The sequence below is a fragment of the Salvelinus sp. IW2-2015 genome, linkage group LG13 (genome assembly GCF_002910315.2).
Source record: "Salvelinus sp. IW2-2015 linkage group LG13, ASM291031v2, whole genome shotgun sequence".
In the NCBI taxonomy this organism is placed as follows: domain Eukaryota; kingdom Metazoa; phylum Chordata; class Actinopteri; order Salmoniformes; family Salmonidae; genus Salvelinus; species Salvelinus sp. IW2-2015.
This window is the reverse complement of record NC_036853.1, coordinates 2181023-2202559: the sequence shown is the minus strand read 5'-3', so window position 1 is coordinate 2202559 and position 21537 is coordinate 2181023. Positions and strand designations below refer to the sequence as shown.

Here is a 21537-nt window from a genome sequence, read left to right as displayed (position 1 = left end):
TTCAKCTTAAAGAGCAGCAACACTCTGTGCTGGAGACACCTCACGAGTCCACACCGGGGTGCCACCAGAACACAGGTGATAAAGCAGAACACAGAATCAAGAGCACAGTACCACCACCAAGACACTGTCACAACAACACGGAYAGACACACAAACCAACCAGACTCAGAGTGGGATGCAGTTGCCTAGATGCTGATCTAGGTTCAGTAATGTGGAGGAGGTAATGATGGGGGAAGGTAGCTGATCCTAGATCTGTGCCTAAAGAAAACTTCTATCAAGACATCATAGCAGAGAGACACACTCAGGCCTTGTCCCAATACTCTCTAAACCAGTGTGGGCCTCTGGTCCTAGAGAGCAGCAGTGTGCTGGTGTTCCTGTTTCCCGCTGCTACTTTATTCTACTAGTAATGGTGTTGATTCGTCACCTAGTTTCCCGGGCCTAAACCAGTTGTTGGTTTAAGGGAAAGGATGAAAACCAGMAGACAGTGTGGCAACCAAGGTCCAGATCCCCCCCGTCGCTTCCTTTTCAACAGATCTTAAAGACGTAGAGCCTTTGCCCCCAGGACTTGACCAGTCCATGTCTTTTACAGATCAGTGGTGAATGGTGATCAAGAAAGAGGATGAGAAAAGAAGGCCATTGATGAGTACTACTCCGGGAACACAGACAGACACAACAGGATCAACACACATTATTAGTTCCACAGTAGGTTCAGAGACTGACAMAAGGATAGGAAACTGTGGAGGCATCACATTTTAGAGACACAGAGGGTAAATTCATAAGATGTTACCACCCAGTAAATATATCTCCTGTAATTTTGGAGTCTGCACAAACAAAGCATACAAAAGGAAATAGCAATGATGCTAACCCCCTGGTTCCCATCAGAGAGTGATTGATAGCCCGGGGTCCCTCAGTCTCATGGGGAGGTTTGTGAACTTTGACCTCTCACCTTCGTGCTCCTCCTCAGTSTTGGCAGCTTCCTTGGAGTACATSGCCCTCCGCAGGTTCTTACGCTCCAACACCGTCATACTSTCAGCCACTGTCTCCTGGAACAGACAGGCATCAGAGTTTCAGCTGAAGTAGTTTGCCCAAATAGACTTGACCAGATGAATTTAAAACAAAGCAGGAAAAGAGGACCCAAAAAGAGCAAGCTCAGTACAAACACATTACTATTTCTCATCAGTTGCGACAATATCACCRCTTTGTCTCTGTCTGTCATTGCCATCTTTAGACACATGGCCTGGTACCTTCTCAAACTCCCCGTCCTGCCGGTGCATCAGGGTCTTCCACTGTTCAAACAGCTTAGGATCAGAGTTCTGGATGTCTTTCAGAGTCCCCTCGGTCTGAATGGTGCTGTCCTTCATCGCTATGATCTGACCGAGGAACGGAGAGAAAGAGATAAAGAACAGGTGGATTAATTAGTGGCTCATTTCTAATAGCAAAACGTTATCTATAGACGCACGCACGCACACACACACACACAATTACACAATTTTTTTTACTACCCTTGTGGGGACCAAACAATTGATTCCCATTCAAAATCCTATTTCCCCTAAACCTAAACCTAAACCTAAACCTAATTCTAACCATAACCCTAACCCTAAACCTAACCCCTAAGCCTAAAATAGCCTTTTTCCTTGTGGGGAAGTTTTCTTGTTTTACTATCCTTGTGAGGACTTCTGGTCCCCATAAGGATTGTAAAACCAAAAACCCTCAGACACACTAGTGGCGGTCTGCAGTGTCCGAACAGTTTGGGCTACACACTAATAAGACCCCACTCTCAGAAGGTGAGACTCTCAAGAAACACATGCATGTTGTTTTGCTCTAGGACGCCCACAAGCCTCACAAGACCCGTCTGTGGGTAGCCCTGGAACCAGTAAAAACATAGATTTTTTAAGTATATATGGAAGTAATTTAGTGCAAAAAAAAGGGTATAATTCTTTTTTATATGTTTTATTATATAATCCTGAGCTTTGTTATATCTCTCAGATATAAAACAGACACTTCAAAACATGCTTCCTTTAAAAAAGAATTGGCACTATCTGTTTCGCCATGTATGCATATGTTATCAATGCATTTCTATGGGCTAATAGCAGTAAGGCCAAATTCAGTGTTTCATCAAATAATGTTTTATTTGATTTTTTAAGATACTTACAGGGGTCCTAAAATTCAAAAATCAAATAATTAAATGATCTTTGATATGCCCATCTTAAAATAACTCCATATTTTAGCTTAGTAGAAAGGGGAGGACGATATGTTTTTATGAGCATGGCCTTATTTCTATTACAACATATTGGCTAACTGTCATTCCTGTTCCATTCACCCAGCTCAATGTCATATTGATAGGTTTAGGCTGCTACATGATACTCTAATGGAAACAAATTAATAAAACAGAAAGCTCACCTTGACTTGGAAGAGCCTTAGCCAGCTAGCTAACATAAATAGCATTCCTTTCTGTTTGAGACAGGTTGTTGAGTGGGCTAAATTAGCTACATTAGCTACATTAACTAGCTAAATAAGTGAAAGAAGAAAAATAAGAAAAAAAATCTCTTAATTTTTAAAGAAATTAATTTGTTAAACTGTTGTTTTTCTGTCTCTTTGAGTCAACTACTCACCACACGTTATGCACTGCAGTGCTAGATAGCTGTAGCTTTTGCTTTCAGTACTAGATTCATTCTCTGATCCTGTGATTGGATGGACAACATGTCAGTTCATGCTGCAAGAGCTCTGATMGGTTGGAGGACATYCTCCAGAAATCATCATAATTACTGTGTAAGTCTATGGAAGAGGGTGAGAACCATGAGTCTCCTAGGTTTTGTATTGAAGTCAATGTACCCAGAGGAGAACAGAAAATCGCTGTTGTCCGGCTACACCATGGTACTACCCTAGAGGGTGCTGTTGAGGCTACTTTAGACCTTCATTGCAAAACAGTGTGTTTTAATTATTTGATGACGTGAATATATTTAATATAGTTTAATCTAAAAAGGATAACTTTGTTCATGTTTCACTATTTTTATGACATTCACTGAGTAGGATGGCTCTCCCCTTCCTCTGAGGAGCCTCCACTGACACACACACACACACACACACACACACACACACACACACACACACACTGTGCTCTCACCCAGTCAGCATGTGGTAGGTACTGTAGTTTGTGAGTGACCAGCACCACAGTCCTCTTCTCTTCTCTCAGGAGTTTGAGGATGCCCTCCTGCATCAGGTGGTCACTCAGGTGAATGTCCAGCGCTGAGAACGGGTCATCCTGAAACAACACCGATTAAAAGTGAAAGGTCAAATGGTCAAAAAACAGGACTAATGGAGTTCTGACTATTTTGATAAAGCTGATTGGAAAAGCAGATGAAATGAGCTATCTAAACACTTCATTTCTCAGTATACTGAGACTTCTGTTTTGTTGTACGTTGTCCCTGTCCACATGCAGTCTATCGTTACTGTGTAGACCTGTAGACAGGCTGTCTCTCTCACCAGTAAGACCACATGGTCTGTTGGTACAGGGCTCTGGCTACACCTATACGCTGCGTTGCCCTCCTGACAAAATTATACCCTGTAGAGATGGAGGAGAGATGTGAAAGAATGGAATGGAGAGATTATTCATTCCATCAGGTCAACACCGTGTCAGTGAGCAAGGCTAACAGACTGAAAACATGCACACACTTACTCAGTCCATCTACTACCTATCCCTGAGAGCGTTTTACGCCAAAATATTTAAGACATTCGGTCCTCTCTCTCTCTTGCTCTTTGACACATACCCACACCCAATACTGAGTGTTGAGATGTCTGTCTGCCTGCAAGGTGAATCTATGATAGTAGAGGTTATGTAACCCAGACCACATTACAGTGTGTGTGTGTGTGTGTGTGTGTGTGTGTGTGTGTGTGTGTGTGTGGTGTGTGGTGTGTGTGTGTACAGTGACTTCTTCAGAATAGATTCATACCCCTTGATTATTCCACATTAGATTTTCTGTCTACACACAAACCTCAATGTCAAAGTGGAATTGTGTTTTTCAAAGTATTTACAAATTCATTAAAAAATGAAAATCTGACGGGTGTGGAATATTTTCTGAAGGCACGTGTGTGTGTGTGTGTGTGTGTGTGTGTGTGTGTGTGTGTGTGTGTGTGTGTGTGTGTGTGTTGTGTGTGTGTGTGTGTGTGTGTGTGTGTGTGTGTGTGTGTGTGTGTGTGTGTGTGGTGTGTGTGTGTGGTGTGTGTTGTGTGTGTGTGTGTGTGTGTGTGTGTGTGTGTGTGCACTGAAAAAATAAAGGTTCTGAAATGGTTCTTCCTCAGCTCTGAGAACTCTTGCCCAATAAAGAACCTTTGAGTTAAGTGTGGGGTTCTTGATGTGGCATCTACAGTTCTTCAGAATTTAAAAAAGTGATTGAAATGTATTGAAGCCTGCAGATGTGTCCCTTTCATAGCACACAACAGGGGTCAGGACTGAATTTGGGAAACACTGGTGTAAAATTATCCCATTGTTGGTGTTAATAACYAGAGTGGAACCAAAACCACGCCCATCATTATCATATTTCCCAGCATGCTCTATTGTAGGTTGATTTTTAGAATTGTTTGTTTCAAAATCTATGTTTTTGCATGTACACTGATTGATTAGTTAATCTTATGCTACTCAAATATAAATAACATACATTTTTCTAAACTAATCCAATATTTTACTTGGACTTATTGCACCTGTAACTGAAATGGTTGTTTCTGTTCAAATGTTTAAGGTAGTCTCATTTCTTAGTCTTCCCAACCCTGGCAGTCATTCTGATTGCAGGTTGCGGGTGAATGACAATTCCAAATGTTGGATATCCTCACTCTAGCTGGATTCCAATAGTAATTACACATCYCTTTGCAAGCCAGCATAATATGACTTGTTGACTGGATGTGGTCTGTAAAATATGAGTTGCAGGCCACTGTGTTAGGCTAAAACTTGGCCCTCAAAATAAGGCCTTATGAAATGTGTATTGTATTGCCTTAAATTATGTAATTTTTATGACTACCTATTCACTTAGGATCTCCTGCCTACAGGGGCCTGGTAGAGTGGTGCAAGGAAAATKACCCCTCCCTCAATGTCAACAAAACGAAGGAGCTGATCGTGGACATCAGGAGACAACAGCGCATGTACACTCACACAAACGCATATGCTTCAAATAACACACACACTCAATTCGGTTAACCCAGAAAAAAATTATTGCGTATGTTTACATAGTCTGTACATGAGAGATTACACACACACCGACATTACAGAAATACACTCCGCAACATTACTAAGACACACACACACACCTTTGTCACATGCATAACATTTGTTGCACCAAACTCACAATAATAAAATAGATATGGAGAGAACACAACCTAGACCTGATCACATAACAACATGATGCCTGACCAAATGAAACATGACAGTGTACTGGGTAGCCTCTGATGATGGTGGTACATATAAACATCAACACGAGACAGGTGGTGACAGGCATCACTAGTAACAKAGATTCTGTCTCAACGGGACAAACCTGAATACATAAAGGTTATACCTAAATAGTATTACCATGCAGTCCTGACTGTCAGTTAGTTACTGAGAGTGAAGAGCACGGGTGGTCCTGAGTGACAGAAACAGTGGCAGAAACAGAAACAGAGACAGTGCTGGTCACTGACCCTCTCTCCAATCTCCGTCTGGTCTCCCTGTGGCAGGATGTCGATATCCGGCTGCAGGGAACACGCCTCAATGACAGCATGGTACCTGGGCAACACCGAAACAGGTAATCAGATGACAACTGTGACATTAAAACAAAGACCCTGCAATGTCAATAAGGTTACTTGGCTGGGTGAAAGCTGATACTGTATGAGGACTAGTAGACACCACCTCCACTTATTTTGAAGTATGCTTTAGTGGCAATTCAATTCATGGTCATTCAGATGTATGCTAACTATGGATACCAACAGTGATTGTGCAGCAACCCAGTCAACAACAGTATTTATTCTCAGTTTGTATTCAGGCTGAAACTCTAAGAAGAAATGAATTGTATGTTGGGATGAATCAGGCCTGGGTTTTTTTATTTCTGCGAGATGAAGAAAAGAGGGAAAGAGAGAGGGGCTAGTGAGGGAATGAGAGGCCAGAGAACAAGAAAAGCCTGAAGGAGAGAATAAAACAGACAGCCTAGGAAGGAAGGCCTAGAGTAGAATACTGATTTCGTCATCTCCCTCCCACTCGCACCCCCAGCTTTTCATACCTCACCTGCCTGCTCCCGCTGACTTTCTGTCCGACACCCACCCGCTTCCGCAAAAACTGGTCCCCAACCGCAGTCCCGCAATGTTATTTTGTCGTATTTGACGCAGCTGGTTTGCCAGCAATGGTCCCAGCAATTTTGCGCCMTATGGGCAATACCAAATGCACAAAATAACCTAAGAAGAAATAGTTTAAATTACCAGAGATTACATTATATTAGGCCATCGGTATTACTGTGCTATATCAGCCAATAAACTAGAGGTAGTTTGAAGAGAGCACAGTTGGACTTTCGCTTGACCTACGTCTTGCGTGGATAGCCTACTTTCAGGAGCGGGACGATTTTCAGATGAAGAGAAATACGGGTGATCAATAGGCCTATTTACTACTTACTAGTTGTAAACTATAGCCTCATGATATTTAAGAAGTTAATTTCCTTGGAAAGATAGGCCTATTAAACTTCCCCGTGCTTCTCTGCCCATGCATATAGCTTACACTGTAAAAACCGTAACTTGTTTTTACAGTAACTTGCTGGCAGACAGTTACCTGTAAGTTACTGTAAAAAAGGTACAGTATGTTACCTTAAATAACAAAGAAACGTTGGTTTAACAGTACATTACTGTAAACAAGTGCTTTTACGATTACATACTTTAACTTTTTTTTACAGTAACTTATAGGTAACTGGCTGCCAGTAAGTAAAAACCAACCTGATYTCAGAGCATTTCRTATTATTCTGTATGTAAATCCAGGACACTCCATTTAGCATGATATGTTACGTTTCGTATGGTATGTATTATTTTGTTGATGTCCATCACCCATTTCGTATGATATCTTACAATTTACAATTCAAATGATATGTTATGAATTTGGAAAACGTACAACAGGTTACACATTTTTTAAACATATGATATGTCACGAATCTCKATGAAGGAAGTTAGAGGTAGTTTCGCGTCAGCATGCAAGCAGATTCCCATAGACTTCCAGTCATTATGCTAATGCTAGTTAGCATTGGCTCGCGAAACTACCTCTAATTTCCTTTATACTGAACACAAAGACAAAAATGGTATCAACGAGTTCATCTGACGGGGAGGTCGATAAAGTTTCCCTTTATGTGTGGGGTTCTTGATGTGGCATCTACTGTTTTACAGAATTCTAAAAGGTTATTGAAATGTATGGAAGGCTGCAGATGTGTCCATTTCATAGCACACATCAAATTGGCCAGTATTAACTAGGGTTTATTTTTCAGTGTAACATTTCTAAGGTACTGTAAAGAGTTAAATTAACACTCAGTGATGTAAAACAACCCCAGTGTTGGTGTTAATAACCAGAGTTGAACTATAACCACGTCCATCTTTATCATAATTCCCAGAATGCTCTATTGCAGGTTGATTTGTAGAATTGTATGTTTCAATATCTATGTTTTTGCATGCACATTGATTGATTAATTAATCTTATGCTATTAAAATATATATAACATAGATTTTTCTAAACTATTCTAWTCTGTTACTTATTTCACCCGTTACTGAAATGTTTGTTCCAGTTTAGATGTTTAAGGTATTGTCATATCTTAGTCTTCCCAACCCTGGCAGTCTTTCTGAATGCAGGTGACTAAAAGTCCCAAATGTGGGCTATCCCCACTCTGGCTGGATTCCAATAGGAATGTCACATCCTTTTGCAAGTCATTATAATGTGACTTGTAGGCCTGATATGGCCACTGTATTAGGGTTAAACTAGGCCTTCAAAAGAAGGTTTTACGAAAAATGTATTTTTTAAATACATTTTATTGACAACATATTCACTTTATGGATGGTACTGGTAACCCTGGGAAACCCTACAACATGGCTATTCAATTCTGTTCCTGGAGGGCCAAAACACTTCTGGTTTTGGATGTTTGTAGGGTTCGTCAAAGAACCCTCCCATTTGTGGTTCTTCGGAGACCCTAAAATAGTTCCCCTATGGCATCGCTCTCRAGAACCTTATTCTGTTCCAGCTTGCACCTTTATTTTTAAGAGTGTAGGCTAATTCATACAAATATTTTTATCCCAAAGTTGTCTGTCTGACCATCTGCAGCATGATAAATGCAGACTGCGCCGCAATGATCTCTGTCGGAGCCCGCAGCCCTCAGCATATTGGGCAGACTACAGATTGTTTGRCCCTGGGGGGGTTATTAACCCACATGCTTCCCAGCCGAAACAGTTCGGAAGAGTTCCAGCATATATTATGAAGACATTTTGTGAAGTTTTTGTCAGTTTTGGACTTCAGTAAGGKTTTTTTCGGCTGTTCGGGCACACCATTTATTTTCTGAAGGCCAGCCGAAGTTCGGGAGCCGACGTGTCCTAAGACTTTATTCTTCAATAAAGTCTTTGTTGTCATTCAACGAGAGATKACTTGTTTTCATGCACATTTTCTCATTGAGAAATACTGCAACATCTTAGTTAGATGTAAAATTGCACGACTAAGATCTCCTCTGAAAAAACATCAAAGTTAATTCCATATTTCTTGTGTCCACGATCAGCTCCTGTGCTCTGAGAAACAGAGAGAGGGGGAGGGAGAGAAAAAGAGCGCTTGCTCAACCACTGTTCTCAGAGACGAAGAGAGAGAACTTTTGTGAGTGTAATGTTTACTGTTAATTTTTATTGTTTATTTCACTTTTGTTTATTATCTAGTTMATTTGCTTTGGCAATGTTAACATATGTTTCCCATGCCAATAAAGCCCTTAAATTGAATTGAGAGAGAGGAGAGAGTGAGTGGAAGAGAGGGAGAGAAAAGTAACCAGTGTGAGAAGGTAAACACTACTCTTTTATGCGTCTCCACACCAACAGAGAAAAATCAGGGTTCCATGAGATAATATTTTCTGCAGCTAGCCCATTAAGCCCAGAGAGAGGAGATAGGACCATAAACACAGGCTTCCTGCTCTTCTGGGAAACCATTTGTCATTAGGATTTTTTTTAAAGCATGTGTCACAGTGCCCATCCAGTGGCAGKGGAAACATATGGTGTCCTGCCACGGGTGGGGGTTTGTGGCTGGGTGCGAGGGCAGATACAGTTCTCAATGACAAATGAGGCAAACAGAGATTCAGAATGGCCTGAATAAGAGGTCAAGTAACCCTTGGGCTTTGGGGATCCATAATGCATCACTCTTTACTGTACTGTACTATAGAATTCCAGTAGTTAAGAATTTTGCTGTAACTTTACATACATTTGTTACAGTGTAGATACCATGTTTCACTTTTGTTCTAATGGTTTACAAGTCATTTATAATCAAGTCTCACCTGGGTTTGATCATGGGCATTTCGAAGGTGATGTTCTCCACTAGCGTCGCATTGAGCAGCCAGGGCTTCTGGGAAGCGTAGGCCACAGAGCCTCTCTTCCTGCCAAGATAAACACAGTGACAACAACTGACCACTGCCTGTCCAGGGATACAGCACTACTGTCATCCAAAGTAGCTGTTGCCACATATTTATTTTATACTTTGTTACAAGGTCTGCAATGAGCGAGGTAAAGTGGTTTTGGATTGCTTTCGGTGTTGTTCAATAACAATGGAATAGCAAGGTATTATCTTGCAGGCAATTACTTCACTGTATTGACTAGATACTGKCTGTATTCTTTTATATTGTGATAACAATGATATACAGCATCTCCATAGTGACCATCTGGTGAGAGGAGTCATGTTGTGTGTGCTTACTGGATATCTCCATCACCAGCAGCATCTTTGTCTGATGTGGGGCTGCAATGGAAAATGCGCACGCATGCACGCACACACACACACAAACACACACGCACACATTGTTAGCCCAAGCAATGTCTACAGTCAGCATCACAAACCAAAACAGGGCTGTCATGTTGCCCTACATGAGCAGTAGCAGAACGTCTATCATTAGATCTAAGTGTGTCTATAAATAAATAAAAACTTGTATTACTTCCTGTTGTTTGCAGACTCATCAACTGGGTGCTCTGACGCACTCTGAGTATAGAGGAGTTGTTGAGAAAAGCTGAATACACGATGCCTGGATTTGCTGTTGATGTATGTACTCTGTTATTGTGTCTTGGTGCAGTTGTGACATATTATGTTGTGTATTTGTGACATATTGGGCGCTTTCGAGCGGCTCACTTTTGTCAAGTTACCATCGTTAGCTTTCAAAGTGTTGCATTATGGGGACAAAAACTGTCCGACTTACGTCTACTGGTCGACTGCATGAACTTTTTTACATAAGTCATGTGTTCAATAGTCATGAAGTTTTTGACTGCAGTCGACTTTAAGTTTCTGCAGTTGCKTTTCACTAACTTCATCCTGCAGCCATCGCCTACATTGTGGGAGGYTCTATAGCCAACCAATCATTAGAGTGTTTTTGTTTGAAGCGCGTGAAYGTGACCAAAGATGTGACTAAAAYGGTAACCAACTTTGCYGCAATTCATGTACTGTATACAGGAACTCTCTCTCACCAATTGATTGTGCAATGTACATGTATTTTCTGATAGTTAGTGTATAATATGGGGATTGGAGATGTGTTATTCTGACATTATAAAGAACGACTTTTACCAACAATGGCAACACTGCCATGTTGCAAAACCACATCATAGCTAGGTTTCCATACAATATTCATGTCAATATTTWAAAAATCGCATAAATTCMTGCATAATTKATTTTACCAACACAAAAAGATCCCAACTTGTCTAGCGTATTTTGATTTGTCGACATTTGGAAAGTTCACGGAAAAATGTTCTGTTTCCATCAGGCCTATAATTCCGTTTTTTTATCCAACATGCTTTACTCGCATAAAAAAGTTGGCTGGAAAYCTGGTGACTGTCCAACTTTTGTCTGTCACAGATGCACCTCCCCTGACTTCATTCCAGACTTTCGTCTAGAGTCGGTGGCTTTCACCTTACCACTCAAATGCGCCCATAGTGTAGGTTGTGACAAATTTGTAGGTGTGAGGTATTAGCGTAATAATTAAAAGATAGAGGAGAATGGATGACAGGAGCTCAGCCTGTCCTTGATAGAAGGGAGAGGAGGAGAAGGGGCGTAGGGKAGGAGGAGCTAGAATATTTTGCTGTGTTGTTGATAGGCCCTGCATGGGATGCTTATCTAATTATACCGAACACCACAGACATGTCCTAGACAGGCTGTGCTCCACCACAGGAAATTGGCCAGTGTTACCTAGTGTTAATTTTTCAGTGTAACATTTATTGTGTTGATTTAGGAGTTACCTTAACTCTGTAAGTGTTAAATTAACTCATTAGTGTTAAAATAACCCCAGTGTTGGTGTTGATAACCAGTATTGAGTGTGATTGTGTCAGTTTTACTCTGTGGAGAGTAAAAACGTTCCCATCAAAACCATGCCCGTCATTATCAGATTTCCCAGCATGCTCTACTGCAGGTAGATATTTTTAGGATTGTTCATTGATTGATTGATTAATACTATGTTACACAAAGATAAATAACATATATTTTACTAAACTAATTGATTAATTGATTGATTGATTAATCTTATGCTACACAAAGATAAATAGCATATATTTTCTAAACTAATCTAATCAGTTAGTTTGATTTATTGCACCCGTTACTGAAATGGTTGTCCCAGTTTAAATAGTTAGTCTTCTTATCAACTTTCCTACCATTCATTCCATCTGTTTGACAGCCTTATGCTGGCTGGATTCCAATAGCTATTACACAKCACTTTGCAAGCCAGCATAATGTGGCCTGTAAACCAGGGGTTTCAACAACTATGTCTCTATCTCACAAATATAGTCATGGGTGGTAACTAGTGAGGGGGAAATWAAGCTTACTGAAGCGTTGAGGTTTTCCAGCCAATTGTGTCGAAAATAGGTCCATTACTCGAGGCTTTGAACACAGTGTACACTAGTGGCACCTGCTGGTCAAAAGCATTTAGAGCAGACAAATTATTATAGATGACGTCCCACACCCCGTAGCATGTGCGCAGCGTAGCATTTTTGTCTTCTACCAAACCAATACAAAACCAATCAGGTGGTTGTTTGAAGAAACACCAAAGTGATACATGCATTGGCACACTGCTTTGAAGTACAATGCTTAGCGATTTTGACGCATACCTCGGAGTTCCGGTATCAAAAGTAACATCACTGGTGGTAACTCTACAATTCACTCAAAAAGCCCAGGCACACAAGGAAATTATATTGGAGGCATGGCTTAGGTAGGGGCGTGGTTTTTAACTACTTCGTTTTGGCCTCCCGTGAGTAGAAGTGTTGTACCAGTTTAAGTRGTTATGTTAATTCAAGTTTGAGCATGTCTGCTGCTAGTCCTGAAGTCTTTGTAAAAGTGTATATAAGAACATTGGTCAGTACAAGACTTGTTAATGTAATGTCTTATCCAACGTGAGTGACCTTGTCAAGTGTTATCTTCATGTGGTCCCGTGTGGCTCAGTTGGTAGAGCATGGCGCTTGCAACGCCAGGGTTGTGGGTTCATTCCCCACGGGGGGACCAGGATGAAAATGTATGAACTTTCCAATTTGTAAGTCGCTCTGGATAAGAGCGTCAGCTAAATGACTTAAATGTAAATGTAAATGTAAGTGTTACGGACCTCTTTGCGTAATGGTTAAAAACACTATGAGGTGTTCCTACAAAACAGTATAAAGTGTTCATTTCCTTAAACTGACAAAAATGTAACAATGTCAGCACTAGGCACAGTGTTAATTTAACAGTGGAAAGTGTGAACCCGTATAGACACCGGTCCAGTGTTAAATCAACATGACAGTGTTAACATGACATGACATTTAACACTGAATAATTTGCTGTGAGTGCTTAAACAGTGGATTAGGTGGAGTGGTCCCTGGAGATTAAGGGGAGAATCCTAATGTCCACTTAAATAACAATTTCACTTCGGACCTGAAGGATTCGGACCTGAAGTTGGGAGTAAGGTGTAGCAGTGAGGGAACATTTACCTAATAACACCATAAGTGGAGCTGTGCTGAGGTCTCATGTGGGACAGCTCAGATACCAGTCTACGGTCTACAGATACCAGTCTACTGTCTACAGTGTAGACTTATTAATAATTCACATAATGCATAAGCTGTAAAATCACTTTGGATAAAAAACATGTAATTCAAAGACATGATGATGATAACTGATCGGAATTATACAACTTCATTATTGATTTAGTCTCCCAGTCCCTGCACAAAATAGTAATTATAAGAAGTGGTAGAGAGTCTAAAGGTATGGTTTACAGGCTGTATACTGTATAGCACTGCCTCAAAGGGAAGAAGTACAGATACACACTCATTTCTCTTTTGAACTACTATGCACTGCTGCCCATCAAGTGTACACTAATTATATTTCTGACAYTACCTCATACACAACCACATCCCCTAAAATATCTAAGAGGTTACTACACTAACGGTCATCTGGGATGCAACAGAGCAACCACAGGTTAGCAGCTATAACCTTGGTGGTCTTGATGTGATGCTTATTAAGGACAAAACCTCCCTCTCTACAGATCTCTAWAGGAAACCTACAGACAGGAACACCCTCCTTAGAGGTGACAGCTTCATCCATGTCCACTTATCAAAACTCTCCCTGTAAGTCCATTCAGCCGCATCRGAAGAATATGCCGCTCTGATGCTTCTTACCAGAGACAGACCTCACACAAAAGTTGAATGAAARAGGGTACAAAGACAATTGGGTAAAACATGCCAATGATCGTTTTGAAGGGTAAGAAAGCCTTAAACCAAAAGTAAAAGAAAAAGCAGAAYGTGTCCCATCATGCTTCACCCAATATGCACCATTGGGGAAGGCATTTAAGGACATTATCAGGAAGCACTGGTACATTATTGATACTGACCCACGATTAAAACKTATCTTTAAATATCCCCCATGTATKGTCTTTAAAAGAACCCCAAACGTSAGAGACATTGTGCTCAACTCTGATTATCCACCTGAGAAATAGGAAACYTTCTTGGACAAGGTTCCAGATGGTAATTACAAATGTGGCCAATGTGCGCAATACAGTTTCAAGTATAAATGTGACTAATTTACCCACCCCCGGACAGGACAAAGGTTTCAAATCAAAGGCCTGATTACCTTCATGTCCACCGATGTTGTTTACATGTTGAAATGTCCCTGTGGTCYSTCTTACATTGGGAAAACCCATAGACGCCTTAAGATATGGATCAGTGAGCAYCGCAGCAATATACGGACAGGTGAGACAAAACACCCCGGTTGCTGTTCATTTGGAATMGGAATGGTCAAGATGTCACACAGGGGAGGGGACACTGAGAGGAAACTTCTTCAACGTGAATCTTTCTGGCTCCACAGGCTCAACACATTGTCTCCTCTTGGCCTTAATGAGGAGTTCGACTTCAAACTGTTTTTATAGTTCCAAAATGTCCAAACGATTGTTTTTTTTAATCCTAATTGAATATTGAGTGTTTTTATATATTTACTGTACATATTGATCACATTACTTGTGTATGGTCATATACAGTGTATTCAGAAAGTATTCAAACCCCTTGACWTTTTCCACATTTTATTACGTTAGCCTTTTTCTAAAATGGATWAAAAWAWAWATATAATAATCCTCATCAATCCACAACAATACCCCATAATRGCAAAGCAAAAACAAGGTTTTTAGACTTTTTTGCAAATGTATAAAACAAAAAAAATKGAAATATTACATTTACATAATTATTCAGACGCTTTACTCAGTACTTTGTTGTAGCACTTTTGGCAGCGATTACAGCCTTGAGTCTTCTTGGGTATGACACTACAAGCTTGCCACACTTGTATTTGTGGAGTTTCTCCCATTCTTCTCTGCAAATCCTCTCAAGCTCTGTCAGGTTGGATGGGGAGTGTTGCTGCACAGCTATTTTCAGGTCTCTCCAGAAATGTTYGATTGGGTTYAAGTCCGGGCTCTGGCTCGGCCACTCAAGGACATTCAGAGACTTGTCCCGAAGMCACTCCTGCGATGTCTTGGCTCTGTGCTTAGGGTCGCTGTCCTGTTGGAAGGTGAACGTTCACCCACATTCTGAGGTCCTGAGCGCTCTGGAGCAGGTTTTCATCAAGGATCTCTCTGTACTTTGCTCTGTTAATTTGTCCCTCGATCCTGACTAGTCTCCCGGTCCCTGCCGCTGAAAATCATCCCCACAGCATGATGCTGCCACCACCATGCTTCACCATAGGGATGGTTCTAGGTTTCCTCCAGATGTGATGCTTGACATTCAGGCCAAAGAGTTCAATCTTGGTTTCATCAGACCAGAGAATCTTGTTTCTCATTGTCTGAGAGTCCTTTAGGTGCCTTTTTGGCAAACTCAAAGCGGGCTGTCTTGTGCCTTTTACTGAGGAGTGGCTTCCGTCACACCACTCTCCCATAAAGGCCTGATTGGTGGAGTGCTGCAGAGATGGTCGTCCTTCTGGAAGGTTCTCCCATCTCCACAGAGGAGCTCTGGAGCTTTGTCAGACTGACGGGTTCTTGGTCACCTCTCTGACCAAGGCTCTTCTCCCCCAATTGCTCATTTATCCTATCTGTTTTTCAGTCTGGGTGAAACACATGTATTTATTAATTACTCTGGTACCCCTGGCCTGCTGAGGGATTACTGATGTTTCCTGGATTCTGCCAGCAGGTACACACACAAGCATGCTCGCATGCACATTTACAAGCTTAGCATAGTACAGAGTTGAGTGTTTATTAGAGAAAGTAGCAGAGCAGGACAGAGGGATTATCCAATGACAGGACAGGACACCAGCCGGTGTGTGTGCACGTGTGTGTGTGAGTGGGTCATGCTGTGAGTGATATCATTGATGGATGGAAAGTTGAGCTATTGTGACTGGGATGCATTGCATATTCAAATGTATCCTGCGGTGTGTGTGTGTGTGTGTGTTGTGTGTGTGTGTGTGTGTGTGTGTGTGTGTGTGTGTGTGTGTGTGTGTGTGTGTGGTGTTGTGTGCGTGCGTGCGTGCGTGCGTGCGTGCGTGCGTGCGTGCGTGCGTGCGTGCGTGTGTGTGTGTGTATGAGAGAGAGCGAGAGAGTGTTGCCAGAGAAATAAACACAGTGTATGGCCTACTGGGAAATGCCTTCTAAACGTGACTCTGATGTTGATGTGCTGTTTATCAGTGACTCCTGGTCATATTGCGCCGACCTGGATTACACCTAGAACTATGGAAATGTTCCTGTGATTCAACACATTCACATACCTGTCATTTCCCTCTGAGTCCAGGCTGGGCAAACTGCAGACAATAGAAAGGGAGGAGAAAATACAGAGGTCATTTCAATGTCAAAAGGTAGAATATTATTAATGACAATATATCTCAAACTATGAACTCTTGCAGTTACAGAAGTACTAAATGCCCAATTTATAAAACAATTACATTTTAATCTTTGACCCGACCTCTGTTACCCATAGTCTCCAATTCACTGTGACATTTGTTTTACTCCTGGTTCAGTTTGAACTTCCCCAGGCCAGTAGACAGCTGATTGAGTACTCCTGGTTCAGTTTGAACTTTCCCAGGCCAGTAGACAGCTGTTTCAGTACTCCTGGTTCAGTTTGAACTTCCCCAGTCCAATAGACAGCTGTTTGAGTACTCCTGGTTCAGTTTGAACTTCCCCTGGCCAGTAGACAGTTGTTTCAGTACTCCTGGTTCAGTTTGAACTTCCCCAGGCCAGTAGACAGCTGTTTGAGTACTCCTGGTTCAGTTTGAACTTCTCCAGGCCAGTAGACAGCTGTTTGAGTACTCCTGGTTCAGTTTGAACTTCCCCAGGCCAGTAGACAGCTGTTTGAGTACTCCTGGTTTAGTTTGAACTTCCCCAGGCCAGTAGACAGCTGTTTGAGTACCCATCCTAAACTCAGTGAAGAGTGAAATTAACATTCAGTGATGTAAAAGAGCCCCCAGTGTTGGTGTTAATAACCAGAGTTATTGTTTTACACTATGTAGAGTAAAACATTCCCATCAAAACCACAGCCACCATTATATTTCCCAGCATGCTCTACTACAGGTGGACTTTTTGCCATTGTTTTTAAAGGTCCTGAACAGTCAAAATCATGTTTTTCTTGAAATGTGATAATATTTGGATGAAACCAGATGAATGTATGATGACCAAAGTATGCCAAATGACTGYTGCTTCTACATTGATCAAGTTTGATCATAAAGTTACTGGTTCCCTCCACCATGTTAAACACTTTGATTCATTGTTAAGAGGACAAGATCACATCACCTTTACTCTCATTTTAATACACCAATGGTAACATGATATTCTCTTACCTAATTTAAATAAGTACCGCCTTGTAACCAACATCTGAGAAAGTGAGTTTGCAGAGKGGTGTGGTTTATATAGCTAGATAGCTACTCTACTCGTGMCAAAATKTAACTGTAGAGTGTCAGCAAATATAATTACAAGTTTATCCTATTCGTCTATGGCCAAGATACTTATATGTTTCCCCTTTCATCTGTGTCTGGTTAGCTAGTTACAGGATAGCTAGTCTTCAATCGTGTCTGGTTAGTTAGGATAGCTAGTCTTCATCCAGCATGGAACAAAATCCCACCCAGTTAAGTCAAACATCCGTTAGTACTTGCTGTGAACCACATCACATATGCCAAATCAGTGGACTATAATATATATTTTATACTCATTTTGATACACTTTAAATGTTTGTTGAGTATCACCACATTTGATTGAGTTGATTTACTGCAACACTGCTCACTGCATTCAAGTTCTCTACATAGGCTTTCAAGAGCTTGTCAGTCAAAGGCGAGATCATGAAATTATAGCTCCCGCCACTCAGCCTGTCTTTTCAAACTTCCTGGTCGTTAGCCATGAGAAGAAAATGTATTTAGTTTTTTTTGCCCATCCACCACCACCCCTCTTGGAGGACAAATATACACTTTTATTATTTTTAATTTTTTCTTGTTAACAGTACATTCACACACATTTTTACGTAGTACAATAGCAAAAATAATAATTTAAATTATGATATACATACATCTGGATAGATAGTACTTACTAATCAATACATTGTGTTTTCAGTCATAACTATTGTAGAAGATGAGCTTTAAAACTCACCTCCAGGCTACTCTCAGTCCATCCCACCTATCTCTGTAAACCGCCCTCTTATGTGCCCATGTGCCATATAGGTCAAAAAGTACTTTTCAGAATGACTTTTTCAGACCTTTAATATCAGAGGTTTTGCATGTACATTGATTGATTAATCTTATGCTACACAAGATAAATGCATATATTTCTATATAGATAATCAGTTAGTTTGATTTATTGCACCCATTACTGAAATGGTTGTCCCAGTTTAAATAGTTAGTCTTCTTAGGGATGTCTATTTTCTCCATTCCCGCCTGACTGACGTGCCCAAAGTAAACTGCCTGTTACTCAGGCCCAGAAGCCAGGATATGCATATAATTGTAGCATGGATAGAAAACACTTGACGTTTGTAGAATGTTAAATATAATGTATGAGACTATAACACAATTGATATGCAGGCGAAAAATCAACCGTAATAAAAAACATTTGTGAGCTCCCAGGCTAAGTCGCCGCTGCGTGACTTAGCTCATGACATTCTGCCAGACCCCTTAGTCAAACAGCTCTTATTCGCTCCCCTTTCATAGTAGAATTCTGAAAAAAGGTTCTAAGACTGGTACATCTAGTGGAAGCCTTAGGAAGTGCAATCGGACCAAATTTACACTATATTGATAGGCAAAGACTTGAAAACCTACAATTTCCCACTTCCCTGGTTGGATTTTTTCTCAGGTTTTTGCCTGACAGTTTTCTGATGAAGTGAGTTCACAGCCAGAGAACGTGAAGCTGAAAATCCAGTATCAGATTACCCAGCCTTACCATTAGGAGGATAGGAAAACCATTGACTTCTAGGGCATCTTCTACAATCGTGTTTCACACCATCAGGGATTTTAAAATGGCTGCCTGTCGAGGGGAGACAGCCAGGGAACAACAGCGTCACCAAACATTCCAGAAGACTGACATGTAAGAACCCGACAGTATCACACACACACACACACACACACACACACGATAGAGATCATATTTATAGGCTACGACCCATATTGAGGCTATAACCCATAGGAATCCCCACCCAGTTGCCTACTTTGACTACTTTAAAATAGTGGTAGCATGGTGGAAGCCCTCAATGGCGCTGCCCATGGTATAACGGTCTTTTGGCCATTAGAAGCCTCTACCGTTCTCTATGACACACATACACACACAGTCCCCTGAGTCCCCTGAGCAAGGCAGTTAACCCCCAACAACAACTGCTCCCCGGGCGTCGGGGAGCCCCCCGCACCTCTCTGATTCAGAGGGGTTGGGTTAAATGCGGAAGACACATTTCAGTTGACTGCATTCAGTTCCCCCCTTCATTTCCCAGTCTAAAAAAAGCTAACAAACTATGTGAGGTAGTGTATTGAGGAAGTGTTAAGACTAGAATGAGGTATGAGGATCAATGTATTTGTTGTGACTGCAGGACAAAAAACACAGACAGCAACTGAGGGCCACTAAGGCCAATTGACACTGTACTGCACGTTACTATCACGTTATGCCAACTGACACGGTACTGCAAGGGCTCCTGAGTGGCGCAGCGTTCTAAGGCACTGCATCTCAGTGCTAGAGGCATCACTACAGACACCCCTTGCCAAAGACTCCAGCCACCCAAGCCATAGACTGTTCACTCTGCTACCATCCGGCAAACGGTACAGGATGATCGGCTCTTGGACAGACAGGCTCCAAGACATTTTCTACCCCCAAGACATAAGACTGCTAAATAGCCAGACTGCAAAATAGTCAATTAATGGTACCTGAACTATATGCACTGACTCCATCTTGCACTGACCCTGCGCGCATTCACTAGACTATATATACAGCTGAAGTCGGACGTTTACATACACCTTAGYCAAATACATTTAAACTCAGTTTTTCACAATTCCTGACATTAAATCCTGGTAGAAATTCCCTGTTACGACAATTAGGATTAACACTTTATTTTAAGAATGTGAAATGTCAGAATAATAGTAGAGAGAATGATGACAGATTATTTCACTTATAATTCACTGTATCACAATTCCAGTGGGTCAGAAGTTTACATACACGAAGTTGACTGTGCCTTTAAACAGCTTGGAAAATTCCAGAAAATGATGTCATGGCTTTAGAAGCTTCTGATGACATCATTTGAGTCAATTGGAGGTGTACCTGTGGATGTATTTCAAGACCTACCTTCCAACTTAGTGCCTCTTTTGCTTGACATCATGGGAAAAGCAAAAGAAATCAGCCAAGACCTCAGAAAAAAAGTCTGGTTCATCCTTGGAGCAATTTCCAAACGCCTGAAAGTACCACGTTCATCTGTACAAACAATAGTACGCAAGTATTCGGAGAAAACACCATGGGACCACACAGCCGTCATACCGCTCAGGAAGGAGATGTGTTCTGTCTCCTAGAGATGAACAATACTTTGGTGCAAAAAGTGCAACTCAATCCAGAACAACAGCAAAGGACCTTGTGAAGATCCTGGAGGAAACAGGTACAAAGTATCTATATCCACAGTAAAACAAATCCTATATCGACATAACCTGAAAAAGCAAGGAAGAAGCCACTGCTCTAAAACCATCATAAAAAAGCCAGACTATGGTTTGCAACTGCACATGGGACAAAGATCGTACTATTTGGAGAAATGTCCTCTGGTCTGATGAAGCAAAAAAAAAATGGAACTGTTTGGCCATAATGACTATTGTTATGTTTGGAGGAAAAAGGGGGAGGCTTGCAAGCTGAAGAACACCATCCCAACAGTGAAGCGTGCGTGGCAACATCATGTGGTGGGGGTGCTTTGCTGCAGGAGAGACTGGTGCACTTCACAAAATAGATGGCATCATAAGGCAGGAAAATTAAGTGGATATATTGAAGCAACATCTCAAGAGACATCAGTCAGGAAGTTAAAGCCTTGTCACAAATGGGTCTTCCAAATGGACAATGACCACAAGCATACTTCCAAAGTTGGCAAAATGGCAAAATGGCTTAAGGACAACGAAGTCAAGGTATTGAAGTTGCCATCACAAAGCCCTGACCTCAATCCTATAGAAAATGTGTGGGCATAACTGAAAAAGCGTGTGCGAGCAAGGAGGCCTACAAACCTGACTCAGTTACACCAGCTCTGTCAAGAGGAATGGGCCAAGATTCACCCAATTTATTGTGGGAAGCTTGTGGAAGGCTACTCGAAACATTTGACCCAAGTTAAACAATTTAAAGGCAATGCTACCAAATACTAATGAGTGTGTATGTAAACTTCTGACCTAATGGGAATGTGATTTAGAAATAAATCCTCTCTCTTTTTTTTT

The 21537-nt window shown here is 41.3% G+C and overlaps 1 protein-coding gene across 1 annotated transcript in view; it reads right to left on the bottom strand.

Moving 5' to 3' along the window:
• LOC111971785 (ATP-binding cassette sub-family C member 8-like) overlaps positions 1-21537 on the bottom strand; it is a 171267-nt gene that overhangs the window by 30180 nt on the left and 119550 nt on the right. The window contains 9 exon segments of the mRNA XM_023998598.2: positions 946-1042; positions 1244-1369; positions 3124-3277; positions 3498-3537; positions 3540-3561; positions 5664-5748; positions 9503-9601; positions 9916-9957; positions 16393-16425. Coding sequence (XP_023854366.1) covers positions 946-1042; positions 1244-1369; positions 3124-3277; positions 3498-3537; positions 3540-3561; positions 5664-5748; positions 9503-9601; positions 9916-9957; positions 16393-16425 — 698 coding nt within the window.